The 24,702-nt window shown below is 42.3% G+C and overlaps 2 protein-coding genes and 1 long non-coding RNA gene across 3 annotated transcripts; 1 reads left to right on the forward strand and 2 right to left on the reverse strand.

Annotated features, from left to right (window-relative positions):
* Positions 1-4,042, forward strand: LOC123659323 (pre-mRNA-splicing factor RBM22). Its single transcript, XM_045594569.1, has 7 exons — positions 1-201; positions 288-341; positions 472-965; positions 1,083-1,256; positions 1,788-1,930; positions 2,638-2,750; positions 3,133-4,042. Exons 1-7 carry the CDS (start codon positions 148-150, stop codon positions 3,271-3,273), a joined length of 1,173 nt encoding a protein of 390 aa, XP_045450525.1. The 5' UTR covers positions 1-147; the 3' UTR covers positions 3,274-4,042.
* Positions 4,043-5,735: 1,693 nt separating this feature from the next.
* Positions 5,736-6,822, reverse strand: LOC123659054. Its single transcript, XR_006743969.1, has 2 exons — positions 6,729-6,822; positions 5,736-6,109 (listed from the first exon to the last, which is right to left on the reverse strand). It is a non-coding gene; the product is annotated as an uncharacterized LOC123659054 (long non-coding RNA).
* Positions 6,823-14,188: 7,366 nt separating this feature from the next.
* LOC123659089 (secretory carrier-associated membrane protein 5B) lies at positions 14,189-20,497 on the reverse strand. Its single transcript, XM_045594355.1, has 8 exons — positions 20,299-20,497; positions 20,117-20,218; positions 19,320-19,451; positions 18,130-18,138; positions 17,345-17,549; positions 16,450-16,708; positions 15,889-16,006; positions 14,189-14,355 (listed from the first exon to the last, which is right to left on the reverse strand). Exons 1-8 carry the CDS (start codon positions 20,353-20,355, stop codon positions 14,200-14,202), a joined length of 1,038 nt encoding a protein of 345 aa, XP_045450311.1. The 5' UTR covers positions 20,356-20,497; the 3' UTR covers positions 14,189-14,199.
* Between the last annotated feature and the right edge of the window lie 4,205 nt (positions 20,498-24,702).

Genomic DNA, 24,702 nt, shown 5'->3' on the forward strand with positions numbered 1-24,702 from the left:
AACTAATGCCAATTGCCAATGGTCGTTTGTCGATGCGTTGTACTTGTAGTATAAATTGTATGGCATTAATTTTGTTTTATAGTTTTATTCTGTAGTTTTGCTTTGATTGAAAAATAATATCAACTTCACTATTGTGGTTTACGGATCATGGCTGTGTCTAAAACAACTAACACATACAATCGTCAAAACTGGGAAGATTCTGTAAGTAACCAACCACTTAGTTTTGTAAGAAACCTTGATTCATTTGCAATAATGGTGATTAACATTTTGTATTTTTATCTTTTTAGGATTTTCCGATTTTATGTCAGACATGTCTCGGCGATAATCCCTACATTCGCATGGTGAGTATTAAAAAACTTATGTTATCATTGCGTGTCGTAACAATTATCGTGTAGTTAAACTATCGTGTAGTATAACTATGTCAGTTAATATCCACGATGTGTTTTAACTTTTTCATATCTTTTTTTTCAGACAAAAGAAAAGTACGGTAAAGAGTGTAAAATATGCGCCCGTCCATTTACCGTTTTTCGTTGGTGTCCCGGAGCAAGAATGCGCTTTAAGAAAACAGAGATTTGTCAAACTTGTTCTAAATTGAAGAATGTTTGTCAGACTTGTCTACTAGATCTTGAATATGGGTTGCCAATTCAAGTAAGAGATGCTGCACTTAAAGTGCAGGATGACTTACCTCGCAATGAAGTCAATAAGGAATATTATATACAAAATCTAGATAGCCAAATGTCTAAGTTTGATCCAACACAGCCTAGTAATTCTGCATTGAAATCGAAGGGTTCCTCAGACCTATTGTTACGCCTTGCAAGAACTGCTCCATACTATAAACGCAACAGACCTCATGTTTGTTCATTTTGGGTCAAAGGAGAGTGTAGAAGAGGCGAAGAATGTCCCTATAGGCATGAAAAGCCAACAGATCCAGATGATCCACTGGCAGATCAAAACATCAAGGACAGGTATTTTATAGTGTAACATTTTTTTTTTCTCTTAAATTTTACAGGAGTTATGTCCACGGCTTTTATGTTAATAGGCACAAAGAAATAATTATTGATTAAATAATAACAATTTTTTAGGTATTATGGTGTGAATGATCCTGTGGCTGAAAAGTTGATGCGACGAGCAGCCGCAATGCCAGCCTTACCACCCCCCGAGGACCGTACAGTAACTACACTATATATTGGTAACCTTCCTGAGAATATACTTGAAGAGGAGTTGAGAGGACACTTTTATCAATATGGAGAGATCAGGTAAGTTTTCATAGACATTATCTCTGTGTTTCACTTGTATTTCAGTACTCTAAACTATTTTTGCAATCATAAGAGGCTGTAACATGTTCTTCAGCTTGGTAAATGTGATACTTTTACACTTACAATAGAAGGATGATTTCCATTATTTACTTATTAAAACAAAAAATTGCATTACCTCTCTAACGGTAAATTTGATGTAATTACAAAAATATATTTAGGCATAAAAATAATAAATGCAACAATATCTATAACATACATATACTGTAATCATCTTATCCCAAGATTAATGCTTGCCAACTTAATGCTTGTGTTATAGGTAACAGCTGATTGATATAGCTTCCTTTTTTCTTTTGACACATACAAATGATATACACCTAGACTAAGGGTGGAAAACCCTGCAGAATGCAGGGTCATTAGAAACTGCCAAGGGGCTAGTCTTATTCTGATGTTACTAATTTTAATTGTTTTATAATTCAAATTATATTATGTTGTTCTTACAGAATTATACATGTGTTTTTTTTTTCTCTTCAGGTGTCTAACTTTAGTGCCAAGAGCTCAATGCGCATTTGTGCAATACACAACTCGTAGTGCTGCCGAGCACGCCGCTGAGAAAACATTTAACAGGCTGGTAATTGCTGGGAAAAGACTTACCATCAAATGGGGAAAATCACAAGGTGTGTACCAATTTCTAGTAGTTTTAAGTAGTAAAGACAGTTAAAGTTTTATTAAAGAAGTATGTAACATTCTTCTTCTTTTATAATTTGACTCCCATAGGAATTGCCAAAGTCAGAGTGTTTTCCCTCAATTACTTTTGAGGACTCTGCTCATAAGATTAGCGTTGTGATGCTACAAGGTTTGCTCCACACCACTTATTCGTCTAAAAAAAAACAAACACAATAAATGTTAGTATGTTAGAAATAGAACTGTCCCGGACTCTAATTTTTCCAAAAAATACAGGAGAAAGAGAGAGAGAACAATCTCCAAGTCGCATGCGGCAAATTGTTGAGCAGACGGTTTTGATTGCTTTCCTGTATTCAAAAAACCATGGTTTAACCGGAATTCCAACCTGGATGGAGGTTTATTTGCTTGCCTCTGCAATCATGGCAATGTGCTTTACACTGGCTTAGCGAATCTGATGACGAAGCTTCCTTAGCATAAGCATCTGCACTCTCATTACCAGCAATTCTAAATAAATTAATATACTAAGGGCTTAAAGACCATTTTATCACCTATACTGATATTAAGAGATTTGTTTGATTGTAGTTGGTGAACTCTGAATTACTGATGACTTGTAAAATATATATTTAAAATTAATTTGAAAACAATTGAAATATATTTGAAATTTTGTGTTGTCTTCTAATAATTTTAAATATGGCCACAGGTCGGCAAGGCACAAATGAGAAGAGTGATCCTCAGCCAGCCCTGGAGCCAGTTCCTGGCTTACCTGGAGCCCTACCTCCGCCGCCCGCCTTCCTACATCCATTCCCACCACAGGTAAGTCAATCAGACAAACATTTAAGTGTTAAAACACAAATATTTACTTCTCTAAATTTGTTGACGACTGCTCTGGTGTAGTGGTACTTGTGCAGTTTAGGCTAAAATGGAAATTGTACCGGTTTAGGTGCTTAACCTTGTGGGTTTCCCCACGTTGTCCCAGAGAGTATGTAAAGCTGTCGGTCCTGGTTGTTACCATGGATATCCAATTGTTACTTGTAGAAGGGAATACATCTGTCAATCCGCAGCAGAGAAGTGTGGTGGATTAAGCTTTGTTGCTTCTTCTATGTGAAGAATGAATGCAATCTAAATTTGTTACTAAATCTTTGTAAAGTTAATATAATCTATATAAGATTATAAATAACTAAAATGATAATTTCAGATGCCTCCACCCCCAAACCGCCCGAACGATTTTTTCAACCTACACCACTACGGCGGCGGATGGGGCCCATGGCCACTCCACTACCCCAGCCAAGATCCTGCACGCCTTGGACACGCTCATGCCAACCCTCCACAGACCTAGCAATGCTGCGTGCCTCAGTCGAGCTGCTTTATTAGAATGTAGTATTTGCTGGACTGTAAACGTAGCATATTGTACTGTAGGTAAGGGGTCGTCAATTAATCACGTGAGGTACAATAAAAAAAAACAAAACAAAAAACCAACAAACATCTGTAACCTTAATGTCTTTGTAGAAATGTGTATATTTGTAGGCTTAATTTTTTAAAAGTAATATTGAAAATTTCAATGGAGGGGTTTACTCTAAAACCTCATCACATTAAAAGTTACTGAAACCATCAGGTCAATAATGGACGACTCCTTAGGATGTCTCAGGTCTGGGTTTGTCAGCAGAGCTTATCTATCTGTATGTGAACCTCGCATTTTGTGACACAATTATTCTTTTTATTAAGTTCATACACTTGTATTTTTCGTTTTTATTGTATATTCTAAAATTTACTAAACTCACGTGTTTTTGTAAAGCCAAATTCAATTATGTTATTTACGAAACATAATATTGTTTGGAATGACGAAACATAGAAATAAAATAATATCGTACAATTAATTTAGGTGACGTTACATTTGTAATAACTCTAATTTTAGTTTAATCGAAACATATTTTTGTTATTATTAGATGTATTATATTTTGTGTTTTTAACAAATGCAATCGATATAAAATGTTTCACCTGAAAAATTTGTACTTTGTATTTTTCTCCTTTACTTGTACGTGTATATATTTGTATTTTTTTCTGTTGTAATTTGTCTTCATTATATAATAAATGTAATTTTTAATTTATATTGGTATTTTATTTTCAAAAATTATTCAATTAGGGAAAGACAGCCTTACAATTATTCTACATAATGATTGGATTGTGTGAAGTCTTATTACTTACTATACAGTATATGAGGTGCTTTTATTTTATAACATGTAATTGACTATTAATTTAATGAGCATTTGTGAAATTGCGTGGTTTTCACTATGACAAGTAATTAAAAACTAAGTAATTTTATTAAATGAAACATCTGTTCTGAAACTATATTTATTATTAATCATAAGTTTATAACATGACTTAATCGTTAAAAAACAGTTAAACATTTAGTTAATTCTACGCCTTCGCTTACCGTTATCTGGGTAAGGACGGTCTCATAATAATTTACATTATACTAGGCCCAGATACACAAATACCTACTTAGATGTATCCAAACAAAGGATACAATGGAGAAAGAATAATCAATAGATGGTTTAAGTTGTTATGATGTTCACTTTCCAAAATGTTAAGATAATATAAGATAAACACATTTCAAATAATTCGGCCTCTAAAGTTCGTACGAATTCTACGCTATCTGATTGGTCGACTATCATCATTTAACCAATCACGTAAGAGTTCATTAAGATCAGAGGAGGCAAGTTATTTGAATCGTTATTTATCTTAGCTTTAGTCACTTGACTAGTAAGGTTTATTAATCTTATGCTATTTTATACATAGATATAAACGCTAGTATCGAAGTCTTGTGCATGTTATATCGTAACGGGGCAAGAGGGAAGTCACACACACGAAATATTAAAAATTAAGTAAACGGACCGATTACAATTCTTAATATTTACTTTAATAAATTCATATTCGACACGTGCTATATTTGAAAATCGAAATTGACAAAACACATTTAAATTTCGAAGGGCTATCAAAAATATTTACATTCGCCCACGCATAATGGAATGTAAATTATTACAATTTTTACTTTATTTACTTCATTGAAGTTAATTTATGGCAAAAACGAATCAGAATTGTAATGAAAACGATGACAATTTTATGGCGCGTTAGTAATTTTAAATGAAATACGCGTAATATAATTTGTATTGTATTCTTCTATCTATTATTATTGCAAAGTCTAATATATTTCAGTAAGTGCGTAGCGGTGCTATGTACTTTTAAGGCGTCGGTAAGCTCATGTAGTTAAAACTAGAATAAACTAAATGATATTGTATGTGGATGTATTCTGTAGAAGCTGACATATTTGCAAGCGAAAAAAAAAAACTTTTCACACGTTTGTTCATAGAATATTTTTTTTTTATTTATGACATTAAAGAAAAAAATTGACAGTAATGAAAATTGGATGCGGTAATACTTGATGGGCGTTTTATAACATTGCAATTTATGAAATTTTGCAGCATCTTATAATGATCATAAAATAATAAATCATAAAAATACTTTTCCAATTACATTAATAAACACACGAGGTATTTGTCCTTGATTAGGACGTTTAAATTTTTATAAAAATTATAAATAACTAAATATTAAATCAATGTATTTGCACAGCCATTCGATATTGTGGCTGAAATATTATAAAATGCGTTTGTCTAAACGAAATTCTTAAAATAAATTAACACTCTTACTACTGGATTGTTTTAATTTTACCTGATTATAATTTTTTTTTTTTTAAAGAAATAGATTGATAAAAGTTATAATTTTTTTCTTACTAATATATAATTACTGTAAAAATAACACAATTTATTTAAAAAAATGAAATGCTATTTAGGTAAGTATTATCGAAATGAACTGACATTGACATTTGGAATCTTGAAAATGCTGTAGCATGTTTAACGGAAAAATAATAACCAAAAATTTACAAGTAAATTGCAACAGTATAATATAAAACAAGCACATTAATTGATTAATATTTATAGACTTTATAGCATTAAATAATTTAAAATCTCTTCATGATAAGGCGTGTCAATAAATACGGTAATTACGAGAAAATACGTATAATATACTAAAAAGCGCTTTCATTGTATTGATTAATGAAATAGTTATTTTCTCCATTCAGAAGCCGTTGTATATTAAACGCGCGTTTGTCTTGATACCTGGAATATAAATAAAACTGTTATTATAAATTTATTATACATTATTTTTATTTCTAGTAAAGATAAATAAAATTTAAGTTACAAAAGGAAACTTCAAGTTAATTTTTGTGAAAGTAATGCAGTTTGTAGAAATATACAACTGTATATGTGTGCTTGCTGGGTGTATATGTGTATGTTATAAGTTTTGTAAAATATCAATTTTTGTGCTAGTGTTGTGCAACAATGTTTGATGGTATCATAATTTGAATAACGCGCGCGCATTTGCAGTTTGCACGTATTTTGTGTGCATCATATGTATGTAATCTTGCGTGTGTATGTGAGTATATGTTTTAACATGCGTGTGTGCGCTCTTTCTTGCATTTTAATATGTGTGTGTGTGAGAGAGAGAGAGAGAGAGAGAGAGTGTACGGCGGCGGCGCTGGAGGCGGCGGTCTGCACGTGCTGGTTGCGCGTGTGTGTGAGAGAGAGTGTAGTTTGTTGTACCGCTCAGCGGGCGGCGGCTCAGTATCGGTTGGCGTTGGCGATCTGCGCGTTGACGGCGGCGGCGGCGGCGCTGGAGGCGGCGGTCTGCACGTGCTGGTTGCGCGTGTGTGTGAGAGAGAGAGTGTAGTGTGTGTACCGCTCAGCGGGCGGCGGCTCAGTATCGGTTGGCGTTGGCGATCTGCGCGTTGACGGCGGCGGCGGCGGCGCTGGAGGCGGCGGTCTGCACGTGCTGGTTGCGCGTGTGTGTGAGAGAGAGAGTGTAGTGTGTGTACCGCTCAGCGGGCGGCGGCTCAGTATCGGTTGGCGTTGGCGATCTGCGCGTTGACGGCGGCGGCGGCGGCGCTGGAGGCGGCGGTCTGCACGTGCTGGTTGCGCGTGTGTGTGAGAGAGAGTGTAGTTTGTTGTACCGCTCAGCGGGCGGCGGCTCAGTATCGGGTGGCGTTGGCGATCTGCGCGTTGACGGCGGCGGCGGCGGCGCTGGAGGCGGCGGTCTGCACGTGCTGGTTGCGCGTGTGTGTGAGAGAGAGAGTGTAGTGTGTGTACCGCTCAGCGGGCGGCGGCTCAGTATCGGTTGGCGTTGGCGATCTGCGCGTTGACGGCGGCGGCGGCGGCGCTGGAGGCGGCGGTCTGCACGTGCTGGTTGCGCGTGTGTGTGAGAGAGAGTGTAGTTTGTTGTACCGCTCAGCGGGCGGCGGCTCAGTATCGGTTGGCGTTGGCGATCTGCGCGTTGACGGCGGCGGCGGCGGCGCTGGAGGCGGCGGTCTGCACGTGCTGGTTGCGCGTGTGTGTGAGAGAGAGAGTGTAGTGTGTGTACCGCTCAGCGGGCGGCGGCTCAGTATCGGTTGGCGTTGGCGATCTGCGCGTTGACGGCGGCGGCGGCGGCGCTGGAGGCGGCGGTCTGCACGTGCTGGTTGCGCGTGTGTGTGAGAGAGAGAGTGTAGTGTGTGTACCGCTCAGCGGGCGGCGGCTCAGTATCGGTTGGCGTTGGCGATCTGCGCGTTGACGGCGGCGGCGGCGGCGCTGGAGGCGGCGGTCTGCACGTGCTGGTTGCGCGTGTGTGTGAGAGAGAGTGTAGTTTGTTGTACCGCTCAGCGGGCGGCGGCTCAGTATCGGTTGGCGTTGGCGATCTGCGCGTTGACGGCGGCGGCGGCGGCGCTGGAGGCGGCGGTCTGCACGTGCTGGTTGCGCGTGTGTGTGAGAGAGAGTGTAGTTTGTTGTACCGCTCAGCGGGCGGCGGCTCAGTATCGGTTGGCGTTGGCGATCTGCGCGTTGACGGCGGCGGCGGCGGCGCTGGAGGCGGCGGTCTGCACGTGCTGGTTGCGCGTGTGTGTGAGAGAGAGAGTGTAGTGTGTGTACCGCTCAGCGGGCGGCGGCTCAGTATCGGTTGGCGTTGGCGATCTGCGCGTTGACGGCGGTGGCGGCGGCGCTGGAGGCGGCGGTCTGCACGTGCTGGTTGCGCGTGTGTGTGAGAGAGAGTGTAGTTTGTTGTACCGCTCAGCGGGCGGCGGCTCAGTATCGGTTGGCGTTGGCGATCTGCGCGTTGACGGCGGCGGCGGCGGCGCTGGAGGCGGCGGTCTGCACGTGCTGGTTGCGCGTGTGTGTGAGAGAGAGAGTGTAGTGTGTGTACCGCTCAGCGGGCGGCGGCTCAGTATCGGTTGGCGTTGGCGATCTGCGCGTTGACGGCGGCGGCGGCGGCGCTGGAGGCGGCGGTCTGCACGTGCTGGTTGCGCGTGTGTGTGAGAGAGAGTGTAGTTTGTTGTACCGCTCAGCGGGCGGCGGCTCAGTATCGGTTGGCGTTGGCGATCTGCGCGTTGACGGCGGCGGCGGCGGCGCTGGAGGCGGCGGTCTGCACGTGCTGGTTGCGCGTGTGTGTGAGAGAGAGAGTGTAGTGTGTGTACCGCTCAGCGGGCGGCGGCTCAGTATCGGTTGGCGTTGGCGATCTGCGCGTTGACGGCGGCGGCGGCGGCGCTGGAGGCGGCGGTCTGCACGTGCTGGTTGCGCGTGTGTGTGAGAGAGAGAGTGTAGTGTGTGTACCGCTCAGCGGGCGGCGGCTCAGTATCGGTTGGCGTTGGCGATCTGCGCGTTGACGGCGGCGGCGGCGGCGCTGGAGGCGGCGGTCTGCACGTGCTGGTTGCGCGTGTGTGTGAGAGAGAGTGTAGTTTGTTGTACCGCTCAGCGGGCGGCGGCTCAGTATCGGTTGGCGTTGGCGATCTGCGCGTTGACGGCGGCGGCGGCGGCGCTGGAGGCGGCGGTCTGCACGTGCTGGTTGCGCGTGTGTGTGAGAGAGAGAGTGTAGTGTGTGTACCGCTCAGCGGGCGGCGGCTCAGTATCGGTTGGCGTTGGCGATCTGCGCGTTGACGGCGGCGGCGGCGGCGCTGGAGGCGGCGGTCTGCACGTGCTGGTTGCGCGTGTGTGTGAGAGAGAGTGTAGTTTGTTGTACCGCTCAGCGGGCGGCGGCTCAGTATCGGTTGGCGTTGGCGATCTGCGCGTTGACGGCGGCGGCGGCGGCGCTGGAGGCGGCGGTCTGCACGTGCTGGTTGCGCGTGTGTGTGAGAGAGAGAGTGTAGTGTGTGTACCGCTCAGCGGGCGGCGGCTCAGTATCGGTTGGCGTTGGCGATCTGCGCGTTGACGGCGGCGGCGGCGGCGCTGGAGGCGGCGGTCTGCACGTGCTGGTTGCGCGTGTGTGTGAGAGAGAGAGTGTAGTGTGTGTACCGCTCAGCGGGCGGCGGCTCAGTATCGGTTGGCGTTGGCGATCTGCGCGTTGACGGCGGCGGCGGCGGCGCTGGAGGCGGCGGTCTGCACGTGCTGGTTGCGCGTGTGTGTGAGAGAGAGTGTAGTTTGTTGTACCGCTCAGCGGGCGGCGGCTCAGTATCGGTTGGCGTTGGCGATCTGCGCGTTGACGGCGGCGGCGGCGGCGCTGGAGGCGGCGGTCTGCACGTGCTGGTTGCGCGTGTGTGTGAGAGAGAGTGTAGTTTGTTGTACCGCTCAGCGGGCGGCGGCTCAGTATCGGTTGGCGTTGGCGATCTGCGCGTTGACGGCGGCGGCGGCGGCGCTGGAGGCGGCGGTCTGCACGTGCTGGTTGCGCGTGTGTGTGAGAGAGAGAGTGTAGTGTGTGTACCGCTCAGCGGGCGGCGGCTCAGTATCGGTTGGCGTTGGCGATCTGCGCGTTGACGGCGGCGGCGGCGGCACTGGAGGCGGCGGTCTGCACGTGCTGGTTGCGCGTGTGTGTGAGAGAGAGTGTAGTTTGTTGTACCGCTCAGCGGGCGGCGGCTCAGTATCGGTTGGCGTTGGCGATCTGCGCGTTGACGGCGGCGGCGGCGGCGCTGGAGGCGGCGTTCTGCACGTGCTGGTTGCGCGTGTGTGTGAGAGAGAGTGTAGTTTGTTGTACCGCTCAGCGGGCGGCGGCTCAGTATCGGTTGGCGTTGGCGATCTGCGCGTTGACGGCGGCGGCGGCGGCGCTGGAGGCGGCGGTCTGCACGTGCTGGTTGCGCGTGTGTGTGAGAGAGAGAGTGTAGTGTGTGTACCGCTCAGCGGGCGGCGGCTCAGTATCGGTTGGCGTTGGCGATCTGCGCGTTGACGGCGGCGGCGGCGGCGCTGGAGGCGGCGGTCTGCACGTGCTGGTTGCGCGTGTGTGTGAGAGAGAGTGTAGTTTGTTGTACCGCTCAGCGGGCGGCGGCTCAGTATCGGTTGGCGTTGGCGATCTGCGCGTTGACGGCGGCGGCGGCGGCGCTGGAGGCGGCGGTCTGCACGTGCTGGTTGCGCGTGTGTGTGAGAGAGAGAGTGTAGTGTGTGTACCGCTCAGCGGGCGGCGGCTCAGTATCGGTTGGCGTTGGCGATCTGCGCGTTGACGGCGGCGGCGGCGGCGCTGGAGGCGGCGGTCTGCACGTGCTGGTTGCGCGTGTGTGTGAGAGAGAGTGTAGTTTGTTGTACCGCTCAGCGGGCGGCGGCTCAGTATCGGTTGGCGTTGGCGATCTGCGCGTTGACGGCGGCGGCGGCGGCGCTGGAGGCGGCGGTCTGCACGTGCTGGTTGCGCGTGTGTGTGAGAGAGAGAGTGTAGTGTGTGTACCGCTCAGCGGGCGGCGGCTCAGTATCGGTTGGCGTTGGCGATCTGCGCGTTGACGGCGGCGGCGGCGGCGCTGGAGGCGGCGGTCTGCACGTGCTGGTTGCGCGTGTGTGTGAGAGAGAGTGTAGTTTGTTGTACCGCTCAGCGGGCGGCGGCTCAGTATCGGTTGGCGTTGGCGATCTGCGCGTTGACGGCGGCGGCGGCGGCGCTGGAGGCGGCGGTCTGCACGTGCTGGTTGCGCGTGTGTGTGAGAGAGAGAGTGTAGTGTGTGTACCGCTCAGCGGGCGGCGGCTCAGTATCGGTTGGCGTTGGCGATCTGCGCGGTGACGGCGGCGGCGGCGGCGCTGGAGGCGGCGGTCTGCACGTGCTGGTTGCGCGTGTGTGTGAGAGAGAGAGTGTAGTGTGTGTACCGCTCAGCGGGCGGCGGCTCAGTATCGGTTGGCGTTGGCGATCTGCGCGTTGACGGCGGCGGCGGCGGCGCTGGAGGCGGCGGTCTGCACGTGCTGGTTGCGCGTGTGTGTGAGAGAGAGTGTAGTTTGTTGTACCGCTCAGCGGGCGGCGGCTCAGTATCGGTTGGCGTTGGCGATCTGCGCGTTGACGGCGGCGGCGGCGGCGCTGGAGGCGGCGGTCTGCACGTGCTGGTTGCGCGTGTGTGTGAGAGAGAGTGTAGTTTGTTGTACCGCTCAGCGGGCGGCGGCTCAGTATCGGTTGGCGTTGGCGATCTGCGCGTTGACGGCGGCGGCGGCGGCGCTGGAGGCGGCGGTCTGCACGTGCTGGTTGCGCGTGTGTGAGAGAGAGAGAGTGTAGTGTGTGTACCGCTCAGCGGGCGGCGGCTCAGTATCGGTTGGCGTTGGCGATCTGCGCGTTGACGGCGGCGGCGGCGGCACTGGAGGCGGCGGTCTGCACGTGCTGGTTGCGCGTGTGTGTGAGAGAGAGTGTAGTTTGTTGTACCGCTCAGCGGGCGGCGGCTCAGTATCGGTTGGCGTTGGCGATCTGCGCGTTGACGGCGGCGGCGGCGGCGCTGGAGGCGGCGTTCTGCACGTGCTGGTTGCGCGTGTGTGTGAGAGAGAGTGTAGTTTGTTGTACCGCTCAGCGGGCGGCGGCTCAGTATCGGTTGGCGTTGGCGATCTGCGCGTTGACGGCGGCGGCGGCGGCGCTGGAGGCGGCGGTCTGCACGTGCTGGTTGCGCGTGTGTGTGAGAGAGAGAGTGTAGTGTGTGTACCGCTCAGCGGGCGGCGGCTCAGTATCGGTTGGCGTTGGCGATCTGCGCGTTGACGGCGGCGGCGGCGGCGCTGGAGGCGGCGGTCTGCACGTGCTGGTTGCGCGTGTGTGTGAGAGAGAGAGTGTAGTGTGTGTACCGCTCAGCGGGCGGCGGCTCAGTATCGGTTGGCGTTGGCGATCTGCGCGTTGACGGCGGCGGCGGCGGCGCTGGAGGCGGCGGTCTGCACGTGCTGGTTGCGCGTGTGTGTGAGAGAGAGTGTAGTTTGTTGTACCGCTCAGCGGGCGGCGGCTCAGTATCGGTTGGCGTTGGCGATCTGCGCGTTGACGGCGGCGGCGGCGGCGCTGGAGGCGGCGGTCTGCACGTGCTGGTTGCGCGTGTGTGAGAGAGAGTGTAGTTTGTTGTACCGCTCAGCGGGCGGCGGCTCAGTATCGGTTGGCGTTGGCGATCTGCGCGTTGACGGCGGCGGCGGCGGCGCTGGAGGCGGCGGTCTGCACGTGCTGGTTGCGCGTGTGTGTGAGAGAGAGAGTGTAGTGTGTGTACCGCTCAGCGGGCGGCGGCTCAGTATCGGTTGGCGTTGGCGATCTGCGCGTTGACGGCGGCGGCGGCGGCGCTGGAGGCGGCGGTCTGCACGTGCTGGTTGCGCGTGTGTGTGAGAGAGAGAGTGTAGTGTGTGTACCGCTCAGCGGGCGGCGGCTCAGTATCGGTTGGCGTTGGCGATCTGCGCGTTGACGGCGGCGGCGGCGGCGCTGGAGGCGGCGGTCTGCACGTGCTGGTTGCGCGTGTGTGTGAGAGAGAGTGTAGTTTGTTGTACCGCTCAGCGGGCGGCGGCTCAGTATCGGTTGGCGTTGGCGATCTGCGCGTTGACGGCGGCGGCGGCGGCGCTGGAGGCGGCGGTCTGCACGTGCTGGTTGCGCGTGTGTGTGAGAGAGAGAGTGTAGTGTGTGTACCGCTCAGCGGGCGGCGGCTCAGTATCGGTTGGCGTTGGCGATCTGCGCGTTGACGGCGGCGGCGGCGGCGCTGGAGGCGGCGGTCTGCACGTGCTGGTTGCGCGTGTGTGTGAGAGAGAGAGTGTAGTGTGTGTACCGCTCAGCGGGCGGCGGCTCAGTATCGGTTGGCGTTGGCGATCTGCGCGTTGACGGCGGCGGCGGCGGCGCTGGAGGCGGCGGTCTGCACGTGCTGGTTGCGCGTGTGTGTGAGAGAGAGTGTAGTTTGTTGTACCGCTCAGCGGGCGGCGGCTCAGTATCGGTTGGCGTTGGCGATCTGCGCGTTGACGGCGGCGGCGGCGGCGCTGGAGGCGGCGGTCTGCACGTGCTGGTTGCGCGTGTGTGTGAGAGAGAGTGTAGTTTGTTGTACCGCTCAGCGGGCGGCGGCTCAGTATCGGTTGGCGTTGGCGATCTGCGCGTTGACGGCGGCGGCGGCGGCGCTGGAGGCGGCGGTCTGCACGTGCTGGTTGCGCGTGTGTGTGAGAGAGAGAGTGTAGTGTGTGTACCGCTCAGCGGGCGGCGGCTCAGTATCGGTTGGCGTTGGCGATCTGCGCGTTGACGGCGGCGGCGGCGGCGCTGGAGGCGGCGGTCTGCACGTGCTGGTTGCGCGTGTGTGTGAGAGAGAGAGTGTAGTGTGTGTACCGCTCAGCGGGCGGCGGCTCAGTATCGGTTGGCGTTGGCGATCTGCGCGTTGACGGCGGCGGCGGCGGCGCTGGAGGCGGCGGTCTGCACGTGCTGGTTGCGCGTGTGTGTGAGAGAGAGAGTGTAGTGTGTGTACCGCTCAGCGGGCGGCGGCTCAGTATCGGTTGGCGTTGGCGATCTGCGCGTTGACGGCGGCGGCGGCGGCGCTGGAGGCGGCGGTCTGCACGTGCTGGTTGCGCGTGTGTGTGAGAGAGAGAGTGTATTGTGTGTACCGCTCAGCGGGCGGCGGCTCAGTATCGGTTGGCGTTGGCGATCTGCGCGTTGACGGCGGCGGCGGCGGCGCTGGAGGCGGCGGTCTGCACGTGCTGGTTGCGCGTGTGTGTGAGAGAGAGAGTGTAGTGTGTGTACCGCTCAGCGGGCGGCGGCTCAGTATCGGTTGGCGTTGGCGATCTGCGCGTTGACGGCGGCGGCGGCGGCGCTGGAGGCGGCGGTCTGCACGTGCTGGTTGCGCGTGTGTGTGAGAGAGAGTGTAGTTTGTTGTACCGCTCAGCGGGCGGCGGCTCAGTATCGGTTGGCGTTGGCGATCTGCGCGTTGACGGCGGCGGCGGCGGCGCTGGAGGCGGCGGTCTGCACGTGCTGGTTGCGCGTGTGTGTGAGAGAGAGAGTGTAGTGTGTGTACCGCTCAGCGGGCGGCGGCTCAGTATCGGTTGGCGTTGGCGATCTGCGCGTTGACGGCGGCGGCGGCGGCGCTGGAGGCGGCGGTCTGCACGTGCTGGTTGCGCAGGATCTCCGTCGTGAACTCCGCCTGCGCCTTCGCCAGCGACGCGCCCGTCGAGCGGTAGATGCGGTGCACCTGCGCGGATAGTAGGATATATATATATATATATGTAACAAAACAAACAGAATGAAATGCCTATTTGTATTGATAATGTGAGAAAAGAAAATTAAATTATACATTTGTTTAGAGAAATTATCATTATATTATTTTACAGTCATTTTCGTAATATGTTTATTTTATTTATATTTCATTATGAAAGTATCAAATGCGGTTTATCCGCTATAACAACAGGCGCTTGGCGCGTGTGAGCGAGAGACGGCTGCGCAGAATTTGGTGTGGACCTTTTCTCTAAGAGCGCGAGTGCTTGATGCGTGGTAATATATACTATCTTTTTATTATTTAATATAAAATATATTAAAAATGATTACATCTTTTAATTTTTTTTTTGTATTCTTTAATGATGTAAGTTTACTTTGATGAAGATAGTTCGTTAAAATTTCTTAGTTTTCTAAGAAAAATATCGCTTTTAAAATTATACTTATTTGGAAAATATTCGTAACTTTAATTTTTTTTTATCGATTAATAGAGATACAAATGAAATAAAAATCTGTGATAGTCCTCAACAAAATATTATTTCACATATTACGATATTTTTTTAAAATGGTTTCAACGTAGAGGTTATTGAAAAGTAGGACTTCAAAGTATACATTGACACCGTTTACCCAGGGAGGAGGCTGATGAAAAGGTTAATAATTTTATACACATAATATAAATCAAAATTCTGATCTAACTATTTACTACAACAAAGGTTGCTCTATTATATTTCAAGAATATAAATTACATTATTGCATCCAACACTGAGATTAACGACGTCAAAATATTAAAATTTCGCGGATTGTTACCGATTTTTGTGAAATGGCTCTTAAGGGCTCTCGCTAGTATGAAATTCCTTTTTTGTGCTATAAACTTGAAAATTCAGGAGGTAGTTAATAATTAGTAAATGTCTACTATGAACAGATTTTATGACTGAGCCCCATTAAGGAGGTCTAAGGACTCTCACAGTTTTTATGAATCTTGTTAAGTTTTTTTGCTACAAACGCTAAAAGTTTATATGTAATAGATATCCACTAAGAACTGATTTTGAAAATAGTCGCTCTACTGTCACTATCTCACTGTGTTAAATACATAATACGCAATTGAGAGGAAGTCATTAGTAAAACTAAAACATAGAGTTACAAAAATTATCATAGGTTAGGTTTAAAAAAGAAAACAATGAATAATATAATATCCAAGGTTAAAACACCCAGACTGGAAAAAAAAATGCTTCTACTATTATACAGTTTTGTATCTGAAAGATTGAATAACAGTCTTTAGGGTCATCAATTACCACTATGAAATGTATACCCACTGGTAGGGTTAAAAAGTTGCTAAAAACATCGTGTGAATAACGGAAGATACCTTTGTACAACTTTTATTAAGCTTTGATCCTTCTTCCTAAATGGGGAAAGAGGCCTATGCCCAGCAGTGGGATATTACAGATTGAAGCGATAGTACAACCTTTGTATAACTGCACCAAAACAGACTTTAATAGTTTTAATTCATACAAACCTTAGTAATGAGCATAACATCAGCTACGACGGCCGTGATGAAGCCGATAGTCACTATCAGAGTAATGATCCCCACTCCGACATTTTCTTTAAACGCTGAAATGCTCGTGATAAGTCCGCTGAAAATAGATAGAAATATATTAAATAAATGTATTTTTAGAGTATATCCAGTATATAAAATTGTAATAAACATATTGGAAATATCATATTATGTGCTATTTTGATATATTGTTTTACTTAATATATTACTAAGTGCAATACTCGAGAATGTCTTGACCAATTTAGCTAATTTTCATTTTAAGTTTCTAGACAATTTCTACCTTTGTCGACAGTTTTTATAGAATGAACAATTAAGGAAATTGCATGAAAAATTGCAATTTTTTTTGAAAACATAATGATTTTTATAATTCATGAGTAAAACAGTATGCAAGACTGGTCAGCTATTTTTTAATATTTAATTAATCTATTCAAAATGAAAAAAAAAATACCAATGCATCCAACATAAAGTTAGTAAATTATGTTTTTAAAAGTAAGTATTATTTTTTGTAAAACTTTCACTTACCACGAGCCTCCACCACTGAATCCGATCGACTGTACCAACGTTATTATAGTTTGGAAAAGGAATATGAAGAAAAAGACCATAAAATTGAATGACGAATCGCTTCTAAACGCCTTATATATGGGCCTATACCAGCAAATGAAACTGAAGGGCGTTAGCAGCACAAAGTACAGTATCGATAGGCCAAAGACGGTGAAACCTTGACCGGCAAACAGTAATGACATGCCACCAATTATATTCAATGCCAACACTAGTGCGTGAACTGAAAAAATAAGAGTTAATTAATTAATTACAATTCCTAAACACTTATTTTTATATGTTTAACATACACACATAATAATCATCTGTTGTACAATCTATTTTAAGGTTACAGCTGGCTGACATATATATATTATTCAGACTTGAGGTGGGAATCGAACCCTCAGACAGAAAGCTAGGTCATTGCAGACTCCGCTACCAATCTAGTCAATACAGTAATTCATAAATATAAAACATTTCTGCTATCATGAATGTTTCACACAGAAAGCTATTGAAACACTTATGAATGTACCTATTTTATCTTTATAAATTACTCGGGCTGGATAGTCTTTATTTTATAGATAAACAACACTATCATGTATTGCACTATTAATTCTATTAATAGTTACTTTTATTGATGATAAAAAGTAAGAATATTTATCTATATACCCTTATTAATTTTGTAACTAAACCACAATTTTTATTTATAAGTTAATATGACTCAAAAATACTACTAAATTCTCTAAAAACCATTTCATACATCTACATATTATAATCTATTTTACATTCAAATATTCAAAATTTCTTTTTGTCTATTAGGTATAATTTTTAACCTCATGTAAATAAATAGTTAAAATATTAAAATAAACCATAAACTCACACATCCATAGGTGATATAAATGTCGAACGATTCTTTGGAACTCCAGGGGTATATCCACGTTGATGTCTTGGTAAAAGCATGGTTGGACCGGACAAAAAGCAGGCAACGGTGGCCAATTATTCCGTCTACCGGCCGACCCCGCCCTAAGTTCAGCTTCACGCCTTGCTAATTCCTCAGCCTTGCGTTCTAATTCCTCCTGTCGTCTCTGTAGATCGATTTCACTTAATGTCATATTTTTATTTGTCAAGCTTAGTCAATAAAATGAAATAAATTTCCAAGAATGCTTCATTAATTTCAAGGGAACTGAAAATTTCTATTACTAAACAGTTGTAATGTACATTGTAGTCTGCTATAATAACAAAGGATGCTCTTCATATGCTTAAATTGGAAATGATACCCACACAAATTTAGTTATGATTATAACAATTGGTCGGCTCATAGAGGTACACAATGTACGTAATCTATGGTAAATAAGGCTGGAACTATCCACTGGCTGTGTCATGTTTGCTCTTTGTCAAGATAATTTTAAGAATGTAGAAAAGTATTTTCCCATTTTGTAGTAATTTCAGTGTAATAAAACTTTTGTAGATCATATTAACATAATAAAACAGTTATAGTAAATTCATTTCCATCAAAATAAAAACATTTTAGATGACATTTGTATTGTTTTTGTTTTGATAATTTAAGTGAAATATCAGAGATATGAGAAATGGATTGATGTTCTAAGTGTAAACCTTATCAAGCTGTTTATAAGTGATAAGTAGTGACAAATGTGATTAGGTTACCTTTAGCTCCTTTTGTGCAAGTTTGGAAAAGCAAAAGTGTATTAATAGATATTATACAACATGCACTTACATCAATGCAGAATATATATATTTACAAATTAAAAATAACTTAGACTAGCTTATTATCGATTTTTTCTAAATTTTATTGTATTATTTTATTTTATATATTTTTGTTACACTATATTTCTAGCGGTAATATGATACAAATCATTATAAATTAAGGTATATAAATTAAGGTAAGGTAGCTAAATGACTTAAACTTTACCTTTTACTTCAATATTTTTTTGGATTTATTTGAAAGATTATAATTAAAGACATCTATAATGAAAACCGATTATCTTATACCACACCGTTTAAGCCTTTAAGAGATATAATTATTTAAAGTTTAGCCAAAAACACGATTACTATGAGTGTCCTTGTTCAATAACTCCGGAAACGAGAATTTTTTAAAAAATTGCAAACTTAACCCTATAAAAAATTAATTGAACTATATCCCAAATATACACAGAAAAACTTTGTGAATAATTTACCTATGTGGTAAATTGATTGAATTAATTTATCAATTGTCATGTGGCTCTATCTCTGCTGTTTAGCGGAAATGGTGTAAAGCAACAAACCTTTTGTAATTTTTCACAACTTTGATTTTTTTAGAAATCAACCAGATAGTCTTGCCGGTTTCACTTTTATTTATAATTATTTGTTTAATGATAAATAAGCTCAAAGTGTTCACGATATAAAATCAGAGTGACAGTTCAGGGTTATGTTTGCAAATTTAAAACTGCAAATATGGCGTATCTAGTGAGCTGAGCACTAGTCAGTTAATATTTTATTTATAACATTATTTTAATTGTTTAATTATAATCTGTATTAAATTAAAACAATTAAATTCTTATGTTAATTTCTATTAATTATTATAGTGTGCTTAGTGTATTTGCGAGTGCAAAAAATAATAAAAAAAGTTTTTGATTGTACTTCGGTTGCGGCTACCAAACTACCTTAAGCTATTTTTTCTCATTTTTAACATTGTGAACTAATCTACTAAAATGAAAATATGTACTCTTTACTAAATTTATAACTAGATGTGCAAATGGTATTGGAATATTATTCATATTAAATAACAATTTGCATAATATTTGAATGATATTATAATACATATGATAGATCCAGTTTTAAAAAATCATAGATCTTACTTGAAAATCAGCTGTGGTGAAATTTTGTGGAGGGCCTTCACTCTGTTGTGGGGGGTTTGGTCGAGTGTATTCTCCAGTAGATGGAGGGGAGACAGCTTGCATTATCGCTGGCTGTGTTGGTTGCTGAGCGGGCTACAAACATTGGAAAACGTTTTACACACAAACAAAAGATTTCACATGATCAATTGATCAATTTCTAATTGAAAAGCTTTGTGACTACTAAAATTATTTGTAACAGGATATTTACCACATTTTTTTATTTTTATTTACAATAATAGTGGTGACCAGTGTTTACACAAGGTGCGTTAGTACAAGAAAGGTGGTAGACCAGTACGGACACTTCTAATGCCGTCAACATCTACCCGCAAACTTCAGTCTCGTGAATAAAATATTCGTAGATAATGTCAAAATATCGAGATCCGCAAAATAAAATAAAAAAATGGTAAATATCCCATTTTATGTAATTTTAGTAATGAAAACAACCATGTTAATTTAAAATCTTACATATAAAGCTTTATAATTATCATTTTGTTTTAGGTATATGATAAACATGTTTTGTAAAATCATTAATTTGTTATATGCTAGTTTTTTATTTTATGTTTACTTATTTTGTTTATTATATTGAGCAATAGATACTGCAGTCTATTAGGTCAAACTCATAGTAATGTTACGAGATATTAAATTACTACTTCCGAGAACTAAACCGGTCAATAACATCTTTGGACATTATCTTTAATTCATTCGACCGCATTATCAACCTACTAATATTCAATAAATGACTAATATATAAAGTTTACCGTAGCCTGATTAGCATTTTGTTGCCCCTCAAATGGATTGTAATCATCGAGGCCCTGCGTGGCATTGTTAGTACTTCTAGCCACTTGCTGCACCGCTGGGTCCTGTAATATATAGCCGAAGAATATTGAATCGAAATACGATATAACGTCGATCAAATTCTCATTTTCGTCAACCCACTCACCGCAAAAGGATTGTCTATGGCTGGATCACTAAATGGATTATCCTCGAATTTCGACATTTTTTATATATAATAACGCCACTTTAGATTATTATAATGATTATTTAGCACAAAATATAGTTTATTACGTTATTTTAAACATAAAGAATGAATATATACAATCAATCCATACGATGACAGATTAACGATGGTGACGAGGTGACATTGTAATAATAATGTTGCCAGAACTAATTAATAATCTAATTTTATTATAATTATTTAAATTATTGTATTTATTTATGAAAACGGTAATTTTTATTTATTTTTATTAATAATTGAATACGATCAGCATTTCTAATGCAAATTATAGTTAATCAATTTGTTTACATACAAGGTAAAAAGCGTAATATTCATAAAGTGTAAAGTTACGATTGACGTATAATTTACAATGTTTAATTATTTTTCAGTCATCGAACGTTACAACATAATATAATTTTAAAAAATTATAAAATATATAGTGGCATTGTCACTAAAACAACGATATATGTAACTTGTGGTTTTTTTATATAACTAGGACAGCAAACAAGCGTACGACTCATCTCTATATACCACCTAATAGATGTCTGCAACACCAGAAGCATAGCAAGTGCGATGCTAACTCTATCCCTCCTAGCCAACGTCCATACCACGTTGATTAAACCGGTTCTCGTTCGATCACCGAAGTTAAGCAACGTCGGGCGCGGTCAGTACTTGAATGAGCTCTATCCCCAATTGTCTCTCTCTCTCTCTCTCTCTCTATACTCAGGAACACTGGTCATCTTACCAACAGGAACGACACTGCTTGAAAACCGTATTATTTACCTGTGATCTTCTGTAAGGTCGAAGTAGTATCAAGTCAGTCTACTCCATATTTTGAACAGGAAATTTCCTATTGTGCCCTACCTCAGTTGCAGATAGGTAGGGCAATAACTACAATAAATGATTTATTTCGTAGCCGTCGTCGTTAGCCGATAATTGTGATTTGCTAGACATAGTCCCCTTCATAGAGTTCCCAAATTTGCACGTTTTTAAGGATATTACGTAAAATTTTAAGTTACTAAGGTACTAAACTAGATATTCTCTCGTGCTGTTTGTTTTTAGTCGTTCTGTATTAATTATTTTAAAGATACACTCAAAACGAGTCACATCATTGTTTTGAGTATTTTTTCCTTAACTTTTATTAATTTTAACAGTCTTTAATACTGTTTTGTTGTTATTTATCAGATTATTTGATATTTTAGATTAATATTCTCTTTTAATAGTTAGAGCTGCTGGTAATTAATTAGTTATTATTGTTCACGAAGACACTATTAGATAGTAATTTTTCTCAAACAATAATTTCAATAAAATATGAGTAATTGTAAATTAAAGTGTGCAATAAAGTTTTAACTAAATATATAAATAATTGTGCTTTAACGTTATACAGAATTTGTGGCCAACTTTGAAGTAATACTTTTCTGTCTATATTTATTTGTATATAAATGTGTTTATTAATATATTAAGTTAAACTTTAACTTAATTTTTATCGTCAAATTAACTATTGTAAATACTCATTTCACTAAAAAACTTTATGAGCATTGGTTTATAATGAAAACATAAGAATTTCTTTAACTATGATAAGAACAGTAAACATATAGGTAAGTTTATACGTATAGCTTGCTTTGTGACGCAATATCTAAGTTACGTAGTTTCATGTTTCCTTATGTTGGTATCCATCGAAAGCGAAAGTGGTTTTGTGGTTGGTAGGATTACTTGTCAGTTTCTTAGACGGTTCTGTCAAAGTAGGCAGCTGTTTACGTTTTGTATAATTATTTTATGTTTTGCTTAACTGTTATACTCGATTGTTTATAGGTTCATATATTTATCGTTTTTAAGATTATAAAGTTACGAATATTTGTGATATTTGCGTTTAGACGAATCATGTCAGATGTCAAGAAGTGAATAAGCTGTGTTTTGTGTTGAATGTGTGAGTGACAGTTAAAATATTGTTTGGGATTTCGTACCAAATAATAAACATAAACGGTATGTATTAAATTCTTTATTCATACGAGTTGTTTTTAATTTTTTAATCATTAATTTATAAACTATAATTAAAAAAAAGAAGTATAAGATAGAAATAAAAAAAAACTTAATAAAAAACTTAATGTTTTAAAATTTACCGCTACAACCGTGGGCTACAATCAATGGCTACAACGAAAGAATTGGCAGCAACAGTCTGATAATACAATTAGAACATTTTGACGAAAGAGTTGATGTGGTGTTGCGCGCGCGCAGAGGTCGAGTTGGCGAACAGCGAAAGTTGTTTGAACTTGATGTTAATGTGTTACGGAAGTTATTAATCTCAATAAATATATTATTAATAATATTTAATTCCAATTTTTAATCAGTATAAAAAAATATTTTTATAATATTCAATTATTTTTATTTTACGAATTAATAACATGTTTATTGAAACGAAAGAGAATTCAAAAGAGAAAGCAAATGCAAGTAGTTTTAGTATCTAAATTTCACTTTTATACACTCAAAACATAGCAATAAGTTGAATTTTCACTTTCACACACTAAAGAAAAAAAATAATTTGATTATTGATCAAATATTAACTGGAAAATAAATCAAGATTTAAAAAAAAAGTGTATATAACACATTGACAAAAATGTTGCAAGTTAGTTGATATAAATATAAAAAAAAACTAATAAATAAAAAATGCATTAATCTAAGAAGAATCTATATGGTCAACATTCATACTTTAAATATATAACAGTCAGTATTATTACGTAACATGATTTGTATTCCTAGGAAATGGGTTACGAGATTCTATCGCAGTTGGACCGGTTCCTTTCACTGCCTTGGAAATAATAATGACTATATCAGTAATTTGTTAAGTGTATTTCCTTCACAATACATATTATTATAAATGAAAAGTTGAAGGTGTGTTAAGAATTTAATATGATTGATTTTAAAAAAGATATGACTGGTAAGGTACTATGGTATCTAGAAATGCCTTGTTTACAAGCGTAATATGCATTTTATATTGTTTATATTTCAAAATTATTGTAAAATTGCTAATATTTAATATTTTACTAAAGATAAATAAATTTAAAGTGTACGTGTAAAGTGTAGTGTAAGTGTGTTCACCTTTCACATTGTATTCGACAGCTAAAAGTTTATGATTCATTATTTTTTATAACCATAGAATTCCAGTATATTTATGAGATATTTCTATTCACATATATTAATTTTAAAGTTGCAGTTTATTAATTGAAGAGAAACAGATCTTAATTCCACATCAGTCTATTTGTATCGTCATCTATCAAAGCGTTATCCGCAACTGGTGAGACAGGCCCTTAATATTTTATAACTAAACTTATTCTCACTTCACCCTATTGCAGTCCACTGCTGAATATAGGCCTCTAAAAGTTCCCGCCAAAAAATAAAAATAAAATACCGTTTGACTAGGATCTATATTTTTTTTTAATGAGAATCTCATTGTCTATTGTTTAGAACAGTAGAAGTAGCGTGCCTTGGTTCTGTTTATGTATAAATAAAAAAATTACAAATCATTGTCTTATTAAAGTAACAAATGACGCCGCGTTGGCGCAACGGTCACAGCCATAGATTGTACCTGTTGCGCTGGCGGTTGCGGGTTCAATCATTTGGATTGGCCATACAGGTGTTTGCCGTGGTCTGGGTGTTTGTGTGTATAGTAACAAATTGCTGCTGTAGCTTACCTACATAAATTTAATTTAAAAATATATCTTTAATATTTTTATAATAATGATTTATACATTTTTATAATTATAATGAATGTTCTTTGGATCATAAGTGAGATTACTTCAATTAAGTCACAATGACTGAACGCTTTGGTGCCTTTGTTGCTTTTTTACCGATTTCAAAACAGGAGGAGGTTACTCGATTCGACCATATATATATATATATTTTAATATATGGACGGGGTAACTTTGTCGTTTATTGACCGATTTTGATAATTCTTTTTATGTTGGAAAGGAGATATCCCTAGTTCAGTTCCATGATGAGGCAACCAGGATCTGATGTTGGAATCTCAGAGGAATTGAAGGAAACTTTCGAAAATCCGCAATAACTTTTTCTGGGTGTAAATTTTTAATTTAATTGAAAGCTGATGTTTATCATATGGTCAAATATAAATTTTATCGAGATCTGATGACTACTTTTTGATTAATCTTTGATAACGCGTAGTTGCTTGACTATTTTTTCGTCGATCTACGTTGTATTACTTGTCGATGTAATTGAAGTCGGTTTTTTTTTTCGTTTGCGAGCAAACACAATTATTTATTCTGCATAATCTCATACTTAATGATTGAATGTGATTTTTTTTAATTATCTGTCAATATAATATATTATAATCTGTAC

This window comes from Melitaea cinxia, chromosome 13 (genome assembly GCF_905220565.1).
Source record: "Melitaea cinxia chromosome 13, ilMelCinx1.1, whole genome shotgun sequence".
NCBI classification, from domain to species: Eukaryota; Metazoa; Arthropoda; class Insecta; order Lepidoptera; family Nymphalidae; genus Melitaea; species Melitaea cinxia.